At 42.9% G+C, this 10,389-nt stretch overlaps 1 protein-coding gene across 1 annotated transcript in view; it reads left to right on the forward strand.

The window, feature by feature from the left end:
* The window catches only part of LOC119338613 (lysine-specific histone demethylase 1 homolog 2-like), a 6,550-nt gene extending 2,538 nt beyond the window's left edge, over positions 1-4,012 (forward strand). The window contains exon 2 of the mRNA XM_037610908.1: positions 2,981-4,012. Within this exon, the coding sequence (XP_037466805.1) occupies positions 2,981-3,714 (734 nt within the window). The 3' untranslated portion in view covers positions 3,715-4,012. The remainder of the gene's footprint in view (positions 1-2,980) is intronic.
* The last annotated feature ends 6,377 nt before the right edge of the window (positions 4,013-10,389 follow it).

Below are 10,389 nucleotides of genomic sequence, written 5' to 3' on the forward strand. Positions count from 1 at the left end.
CGTGGACTACTTGCAGTTACATATGTCAAGTATATTTGAAATCTGAAAGGTAGCAAGTGTATCTATCTCAAGAAAACATTCTAGGAACAGAAGGGAGCAAGATTCTCCCATTCTGAATAAATGGAGTTCAAATAAATCCGTATACAACGGAATAGGTTAGCTGACAAATTATCAAAACAAAAAGTATGATGGTCAGCAGTACGTACACAAAACATCAATGTTTGCTTGATGGCCTTTCCTGATCTACTACTTGCATATGATGCATACATATGGAATAAAGAAAATAAATTCACTCACAAAACAGTCATCCGCGCACATGAGATGTTTCAAGTAAGGCCAGTGCATAGTGTCAGTGTGCATGCTTACATCAGAAGTAGGATGAAAACGGAGTGGAAACGGACGGAACTGGCTGGTACCACATTTGTTTTCATATTGTTTGCAGAAGCGGAAACGAATACAGAAACCCCGGAAATGAATACGAAAACAGATACTACCAGAAACAGACACGGAGCGAATACAAAGCGGACATGGAAACAGAAGTGGGCGTTGACCAGAACATAAAACCCTCGAGTCATAGAGAAATAATAATAATAAAAAACAAATTTAATGAAATATCACCATAGCTACAAAATAATATGATTACGTTAGCAACTTAGCGTAATATTGTAGTACTATTGGACAATTTGGGCCTGAAATCATCTATTCTGCTCAGTGTGTCATCATGTGTTGTTTGGTGGTTGGGCTACAAAGCGGCCATAGGCCTATACAAAAACGGAAATTCCATATTCACGGAAACAGAAAGTTCTGTTTCCACGCCTGTTCCACCGGAAAACACCGTTCCGTTTTTGTTTCCATTTCCGCATAAAAAAATTCCATTTCCATTTTCGTTTCCATTTTCATATTTCCTCTCCATTTCCATTTTTCCTCCGGAAAAGCGGAAAGTTTCCACTCCATTTTCATCCCTAATCAGAAGTGATTCAGTAAAGCTAGCCCGGGACTCCCTGCGGAATCAACCTCCCAGCAGCGCCTGAACTGAGGCATTAGGAGAAGATGAAAAATAAATCAACACCATGGGCAAGGTGCACTGGCAGTCGTGCCAGACCAGGAGAATCATTGAAGGCAAGGGGCTCAACGATCAGAGTGGCCCACTGGCAACAGGACCACATCCCGAGATATCCCGAAAAGTCGTCGGAGACGAGGTGGGCTGGCGGTTTTGCCGGAGCCGAAGAGCCGCCGGAGGCGAGCGGATAGGCGGTCAGCCGAAGGATTGTTCTCAACCGGAGATTGCTTCCCCGCTGCCACATCCCATACGGTGCCGGGGAAAGGATGTTCTGGTGGAGAGGGCTCGATCGGTGAGACTTGAAGAGAGGGGCGAGAGAACATCACGTTAGTTGTTTTTATATTGTGAGATGGATCCAGAATAAAGGACCCGAGTGGACCCAGAGAAAAGGACCCGAGTGGAAGACGATGGGCCTATGGATGATGAATACACATGGTAGTGGGTAGAAGCTGGAGAGGCCATACTTTTGTCTTCCACGTACAAATAGGCGAGGCCATCAGTTTGTCTTCCACGCACAATAGCTAAAAGGGCAGCCCGGTGCATGTAGCTCCTGCTTGCGCAGGGTCCGGGGAAGGGTCCAAAAAGAGAGTCCTATTGAAAAAGAAATTATCCAAAATAGAAAGAAGTTTTTTTTTTGCGCTTTGGGTCTATAGTATGCAGCCTTTCCCTACATTTCTGCAAGAGGCTGTTTCCAGGACTCGAACCCGTGACCTCATGATCACAAGGCAACAACTTTACCGCTGCGCCAAGGCTCCCCTTCCTTTCACGCACAATAGATACATGACATAAATCATCCAATCCATGCTGCAGCGGGAATAGCCAGCTAACTCCGGTAATTATTGCCCCGTTTATTGACCTCCACATGCATTCAACGGGCCAAGAGGAATGCGCTTAGTGAGAGGAGGTCAAGGAGGAGGAATGCGCTTAGTGAGAGGAGGTCAAGGAGGAGGAATGTGCTTAGTGAGAGGAGGTCAAGGAGGACACGTCGGGGAACTATGATGATTAACCTATGGCGGGCCCCCCCTGTAAGTGGGTAACAAAATGATGTTGTGGCTGGGCTGCTGATGTGGATAGCTTGCATGTCAAGAGAAATAAGATAGTTGGGATGAACTCTTTAGGTATTATAGATATGCGGAAAGGCATTTAAAAAACTACATGAAGTGGTTTGCTCATTGCGCTTGTGTTTGGGTAAACACTAAACAAAGTGCAATGAGCAAGAGAGGCAGGATAATGTTGAGTGGAAGCTTTTAAATGATGTGTATATCTGCTAATCCATATGAAAAATTATGTTTGAAACATATTAATGTTGTATACCTGTTATACACTCTATATTCCTTGGTGGAATAGGTGGTCATTTAAGATCAGGTTTAAATAGCTAGAACAAGTAGTGCATGTGATTATGTTATAATCATTGTCACCACACTATTCCATTGAAATGTCGTTTTGTCTTGATTTGAGTTGTGATTTATATAGTAATAAAATAGCTATTTTGATGTACTATACCTTTTTTTTCTGGACTTATTAGAAGGTGCAGTCGATTGTTTAGAGTATGGATGTCTTTTGCTAGTAGCCATTACCTGTTTCTTGTTAGTTTTTTTCTTCTCCAATCACAGCATCTCCAATGCTCCTAGGTATAGGTGCTTAATTTTTTTTTTCACGACACGTGGCAGAGAATATGAGAAAAGTTAAGAATTGCCCCTTAAGCATTTATGTGGGAGCATTTAACTACCTATAAGCACATGTGCTTACATTGGTCATTTTTGGATTAGTTTATCAGATGGATGCTTAATGATATGGTAACAACAGGGGTTATGCAATAGAAGCTTATTAGGGGGATGCATGCAAATTCTTTATATTGGAAATATGATTTGTTTACTTGTTTAATAAGCACTTAAAATGCTATTCATGATTTGTTTGCAGGTATCTATGGCCCAAAAGGCGTTACTGTGCCTGACCCCATTCAATCTGCTTGTACAAGATGGGGTAGTGATCCTCTCTGTTGCGGTTCATACTCTCACATCAGAGTTGGGTCTTCTGGAACGGACTATGACATTCTTGCTGAGAGTGTCAGTGAAGACCGGCTCTTCTTTGCTGGAGAAGCAACCAACCGTGCATACCCTGCAACGATGCATGGTGCCTTATTGAGCGGACTAAGAGAAGCTTCCAGAATTCTCCGGGCTTCACAAAGCAGAGTGGATTCCGATCATAAAAAGTATGCTCTGCAGAAAAGCCTTAGACCTCCTGATGGCATCCTTGAAGATCTTTTCACGGAGCCAGATCTTGAATTCAGCAGATTCTCATTCGTGTTCTCCTCCATGACACCCGACGATCCACAGTCTATGGGCTTGCTCAGGATTACACTTGAGAATCCCCATTTGGAAGGGGACCAAAAGGATCAGGAGCCTGCAGCCGAGAAGGAGGCTCACCAGAAAGCTTTCCACTTATATGCCGCCATCTCTCGAGAGCAGGCCAATCAGCTGCAACTGGCAGGCGACGACGATCGAGGTAGGTTAGAGTTGCTATGCAAGGATCTTAGTGTAAAGCTGATGGGGTACGACAGTACATGTGATACAGGCAACTCTCTGATTTTAAGCATCCAAAGCGCTCAGAAAGCCAGGAAGAGGCTGCAGCGCCCGAAGGACTTCAAATTCTGACATCGATTTGTGTTACCAGATTGCGTCCCCCCTCCCCCCTCTTTGTAGAAAAGAAGCATTCTTAGCTAGGTTGAAGAATCTGAGGTTAGATTGTTTTGCAATTTAGTGTTGTACAAATTCAGACATTGGGGCCATCCAAGATCCTGCCGTGTTGCGCTCCTAGTTGTAAATTGCAGCATCTGGGTTCAGTAGATTAGAACTGGGATGCAAATGGCATGATGAGTGTATCCAGATAGTTTTTTGAAGGGGTATATGCACTGCAGATGGTAATGTTTGCTTTGCCTGTTAATGTGGCTAATAATTTCAGACGGGCATCTGTCACTCTGACCATGAGCAGCCGCGAGATGATTTCTGTTAGAAAATGCAGGCTACTCCTAGCTCCAGCGTCGAGTCCTCCATACGGACTAGGACATCGAAACTAAAAAAAAAAAGAGTAGATGGTACCCCACGGATTATTGTGGGAATTTGTTGCAATATATTTCATGGAGATTGGAACATCAATATTTGGTTAATAATATGAGAACTTAAACTAAAAATAGATATGATTACTTGTACCTGATTACTAAAATATACTCCCTCGGTCAGAAAATACTTGTCATCAAAATGGACAAAAAAGGATGTATCTAGAACTAAAATACATCTAGATACATCCCCTTTTATTCATTTTGATGACAAGTATTTCCGGACGGAGGGAGTACTAGTGTAGTATTAAATATAAGTAGCATATCGATTTTCTCATGCATGATTATATATTGAGTTGGATCTTTTGCCATGAATGAAGCCAAGCAGCCAGATGCGTCGAGTCCACCGCCTCCACCGGCGTTGGAGAAGCCACCTCCCACCCCTTCGCAACGTCGACAGGGGAAGGTGATGCCACCTACCGCCTTCGTTGCCTACCGACATCATCGCCACAGTCGGCAAAGTCAATGTCATCGCCCCCGTCGTGGCCGACCTTCCTCCCATGTCGTCGGACATCGCGTAGAAGAGCCACCGTACTATGGGCAAAATGAAGGGTGCCTGGCATAATTCTTTTAGGAGTTTTCTTATTATATTGGTGTTGAATGAATATAGAGCATATGTTTGTTCAAAAACAAAAAGGTTGACTTCCTATTCAAACACCCTTATTCCTCTCTAGCCAAATCTTCCCCAGCGTTGACTCCGATTTCCTGCAAGTGCACATCATTTAGTTATATTTGTTTTTGAAGTAAGACTATCGATCCAATGAAGAGCCGAGGAAATGGTCTTTTGCACCCTATAGAGGTTTATCGGCATATGCCTACAATTTATTTTAGATCTCAAGCAAAAGTGGTGCGAAGGTGGAAATATTATAAGTATGTGTGAAAACGAGAGCCAAAGTGAGTAAGAATTGTAACCAAGGACAAGAGAGTAATGGAAATGACGGAAACTACAACATGTGTTAAAAGTGTTCCCGGTGAGTATGGATTCACCACTAGAGCACCCCCCTTACCATGACGGTAAAGATATGGATCATCCCAGAAGTACTTCAAACCGTCGAAGAACTTCTTTCTTTGTTGATGCATGTGGCAGATATTTTCCGTCAAGGAAGTTAGCATAACCTGCAAACCAAAGCATTTCCTCCTTGACAACACCAAGAATTTCTCCCGGGAAAGAATCACTAATGGGAATAGGAGCATCAATACAATGCCCTCAAACTCGAAAGGTGATATGCAACAGGGTTATCTTCTCCTTTTTCTATCAATGATTTGTAAATCAAATTCTTGAAGTAATAGAACCCACCGAATCAAGCGAGGCTTTGCATCTTTCTTAGTAAGAAGGTACTTCGAAGTTTGATGATATGTGTAAACGATCACTAGAATAAAGAATATAGGCTCTAGACTTATCACAACTGAAAACAACTAGTAACTCTTTTTCTATGGTGTCATAATTTTTCTGAGCATTATCAAGAGCACAACAAGCATAATGAATAATATTTATCTTCTTACAATTGTGTTGTCCAAGAATAGCACCTACGATGTAACCACTATCATCACACATAACTTCATAAGACCGATCCCGTTTTGGTGGCTAAATGATGGAGCCATGATTATGCTTTTGGTAGCTGTTCAAAAGCTATAATGAGATCCTTATCAAAATTGAAACGACCATCCTTCTGCAAAAGGTTAGTTAACAATTTGAGAACTTTCAAAAAAAATCTTTAATAAGCAGTCTATAAAAACCCGCATGACCAAGGAAGCTTCATGTTCCTTTCACATATGTGAATATGGAAGCCTCTCAATGACTTCTAATTTTGCTTTATCCGCTTCTATTCCCCTGCCAGAGATTTTGTACCCAAGCACAATACCTTCCTTTACCATGAAATAACACTTTTCCAGTTGAGAACACGATTAGTATCCCCACTCCTCTGCAAAACATTGCGGTTGTGCAAACAATTAAGAGGTTTCATAGATGGAGAAAATTTCCATTATCAACTCAAAAAAATCAATGAATATAGCGAAAGTGCTATTTTGAGCTCGGGCTCACATGCTTGGAAAAGACTGTCGTTGCCGCATACCTCCACCAATGCCTCCTTCAGCAGGGTACTCGCCCCTTACCATGACGTCGACCGGGATCTTTGGCATGGTGAGCTCCTGCATTTTACCGGCATGCATGACAATGGGTTTGGTTTAGGGTTTGCTTACTTATGTTTGTAGTTGTGAACTATGATACATCGTCATCAACTTCACCATGCTAGTTTATTATGATCATATGTTTCACTAGTCGATAAATTTTTGTTTTATCGATGATGAAAAATATCCATACTATCCTCATGTTTTAGGGCTTAGGCATTAGAATTTGGCTCTACTTCTGCCTAAGCCCAAACTTTGTGGTACGTTGGGTAATATCCGAGGCAACTTATAACTTAGGGGGCGGGGAGGGTTTGGATGTGGTTCTATTCATGTCCAACAACATTTACTCAATTATCTTGAACAATTTCTTTCCAGTGCTAGTCTTAAATTTGTTCTTTTGTCGATACGCATAACACACTCAACATGTCAAATGCCAACGTAGAAGAAGAAATTGTCAAAGAAAGTTCATTAAAGGGTGTTAGCCCTACTTATAGATAGGTGATGAAACCCGAGACCTTGTTGACCTGCAAAATTCTTCACAAAAAGCTTGACTACACATTTGCTTACAAGGAGGGGAGAGATAGAGAAAGAAGAAGAGTGTGTTCCACCTCTACACATGCTTCTAGAGAAATATAGTAAATACAAAGGAAAGAGAAGGAGTGTAAACTATTGTATGTATGAGTGATTGATGTCTACTACGGAACTTTATTCTTGTAGACTTGGTTGGGCTTTCAAGCGCAGAGTTTTGCATGGCAGTAGCAAATTTCCCTCTAGTGGATGACCTAAAGTTTATCAATCCATTGGAGGTGTAGGGTGAAGATGATTCTCTCCCAAACAACCCTGCAATCAAATATAAATAATCTTTTGTGTCCCCAACACACCCAATACAATTGTCAGTTGTATAGGTGCACTAGTTCGGCGAAGATGTGATGATAGATGTGTAATATAGATGGTAGAAATAACTTCTGTAATCTGAAAAAATAAAAATATCAAGGTAGCAAGCAACAAAAGTGAGTAAAATTGGTGTCTCAATGCTTGGAAACAAGGCCTAGGGTTCATACTTCCGCTAGTGCAACCACTCAACATCATTAACATAATTAAACAACATGATAATCCCTCAAAGTGCAGCAAAGGGTCACTCCAAATTTTCTAATCCTTCAAAGTGCTATGACAACACCATATGATACATATCTTTCAACCTTTAAGCCTAGATTACCCCAACGTCACCACGGGTATCCGCAAGTTAATTACTAGACAAGCATCATGTAATCTCAAATCCAAAATATTCAATCTAACATAAAAAAAACTCAAAGAGCAAGACTCAATTCACCACAAAAAGGATAGAGGGAAATGAACATCATAAGATCCAACTTTATTAATCAAGCTCACGATAAATAAATGATGCGGAGCATCCCAAGGTCATCCCCATGGACCTACCTACGTCTCCCACGACACCACTTGGACCAATGACAAGAGCTCGAGCAAAGGCTATCGAGGATAAGGTGAACTCGCTCCTCTCCGAACTACCACTTCCTACATGTGTGACATGGCTACTACCTCAAGCGGAGACACTATGTGTGATCAGGTACCTAGAGGACAACCACGGAGCAGCTACACCCAATGGACAAGACGGCGCATACACCAAGTACAAGGACCAAAATAGGAAGCTCCCTGAAGTTGACAGCCACCGGACGACCGGTACCCGTCAGACGTCCGACGCCTGGGAGCTCCAGTCGGCCAGCCAAATCCCATCCTGCGCACGCTCCAGCCCCCGAACGACTGAAACCACCACCACCGAACCAAAACATCAGAAGTATGGAGACCACCGGACGACCGATGCCCCGGACGTCCAACGCCGGCCTGAAATCCTACGCCACCATCCCGAGCCAAAACGTCGGACTTCCGACAAGTACCGGACGTCTGGACCCTCGCGAGCCACCGGACGACCTGTAACTGTCGGACGTCCAACACCTGTGCGTGCACCACGTGTTGGGCTGAAGCCCATGTACCCCTTCGCCCACTTAGACTATATATACTCCTCCTCATCCCTCTTTCTAGGGTTAGCAATGTGATAGCTCATTTGAGAGATAGAGCTTTGCTCATCCACTTGGTTACTTCTCCATCGGAGTTCATGACCTCTACGAAGAAGATCCCCCAAGAGGATTCAAGACCCCTCACGGGAAGACCCCTCAAGACCTCCTCACGGAGAAGAACTTGCTACTTGTATCGTCCCTTGTTGATCATATCTCTTTGTGTTTCGAGGATCTAGCACATGTGTAATCGAATCTTGTTGGTTTGAGTGATTCCTCTCGTGTTTTCCCTCGTGTTCTTCGTAAGATCACCTCCAAATCATGAAAGATCGGCCCTAGGGTTTCCACCCTACATCATCTTGGTATCATGAGCCTTGGTTGATCACGAATTTGGAGCCCCCACCCTTCTTTTCTAGCCTTGTTTTGTTGTGTTCTTCCCCAAAATAAAAATCCCCCAAAAAATAACCTCCCATTTTTTTATTTGTTAGTGTGATGAAGTTCTGTTGGATTTAATCCATGGATTTCATGTGTAGCAGGCAAATCTAGCTTTTCCCCATCATCTCCATCATTTTCATCCACAAATTCGTCCAATTTTGCCCCCACCATGAACCCTGGAAGTTCATCCCATGCCCGAAATCGCCTAGGCACCGGACGCCCGACAGTCTCCGGACGTCCGACGACTACTAGTCGTCCGACGTTTCCTGACGAAACTGAAATTTTTCGCCCGAAAATTTTCAGCCACCGTCCACACTTCCGCATTGCCACTCCTTTCCCACTTTTGCATATGCACCCCAATACCACATTCCGTACCAACACTACGATAACTCCACTTGTCCAACCACCACTGCTTTTTGCAACCACCTTTGCTTACACATTATGCACTGCTACAATTTTGACACATTTGGTCTTTGAGAATTTGAGTTGAGGTTTCCGTTTCCTAACGTGTTTCAGCTACTTAGGGACGGTTCGACATCGACATCACCGACACTCATCTTCGTCATCGACATTGTCATACCATCATCTATTCTTGCTTACACTCGACATACCACGGACGGTAACCTCGATGACATCTTTGTCTACTCCTTGCCATTGCATTGATAACCCCATAGCCCATTTTGCGTACTTTTCCTATCGAGACTAGCCATTGAGTATTGCCGGCAATGTTACTTGTGCACATTAGTGATCATAGTTTCCCATTGCGTACATACCATATCATCTTGGTACATATCTTGGTCTCATCACAAGGTTGTCATCGCATATACACAATTCTTATCTTGGTTCATGAAGTTTTGCATAAGTGGCCAAAGAAAGAGCTCAAAAGAGAAAGAGCCAAACAAGCTTTTAAGCAAAAGAGGAAAGATAAGCAAAGAGCTTTTAAGCAAGAACCATAGCATCATACTGCATTAAGATTGTCATACTCGATCATCTTGGATCATATCACCGGAACACCATACATATAGCATACTTGGGATAGAAGTCATTGCATTTGCTTTGTAGGTTGTGCACAAGTCTATGGCGCAATCATGCCTAGCATTGTGCAATCGTGCTAGCATTGTGCAACAAGAGCATTTTCGTGGATTCCACATTTTGGCTCATTCCTTGGTTGCACGACCCCATTTATCTATTCGTGTGTGTGTTTCCGTGTAACACTTTTGCTATTGGTCTACTTGTTGCATTTGCAAATTTGCGAACCTTTTCCAACATCATTGAGTCTCACTAACAATTGCCTAAATTTTGTGCCACCATCCTAACCGAGATCCACCATAAGCTTTTACTTGTGTAGGCGTGAGAACCGACAAGAATTGGTACCAATTGTGCTATTTACTTGTTACATCTTTGAGTGATCACTGATTCATCTTCAACATCGGTCAAGGTACATTTGGTATAGTTCTTATCTTTCTTCCACTCACACATTTACTTGCAATGATGGATAGGCTAAGTTCTTCTACCAACCCACTCTTCATCGAGCAAGACGACGACTCGACCTCCTACGTCACCAAGAGCCACCTTTTGGGTGCACAACAAGCTTTGCATCAAGAACAACAAGCATTGAGCGA

The sequence above is a fragment of the Triticum dicoccoides genome, chromosome 7B (assembly GCF_002162155.2).
Source record: "Triticum dicoccoides isolate Atlit2015 ecotype Zavitan chromosome 7B, WEW_v2.0, whole genome shotgun sequence".
NCBI classification, from domain to species: domain Eukaryota; kingdom Viridiplantae; phylum Streptophyta; class Magnoliopsida; order Poales; family Poaceae; genus Triticum; species Triticum dicoccoides.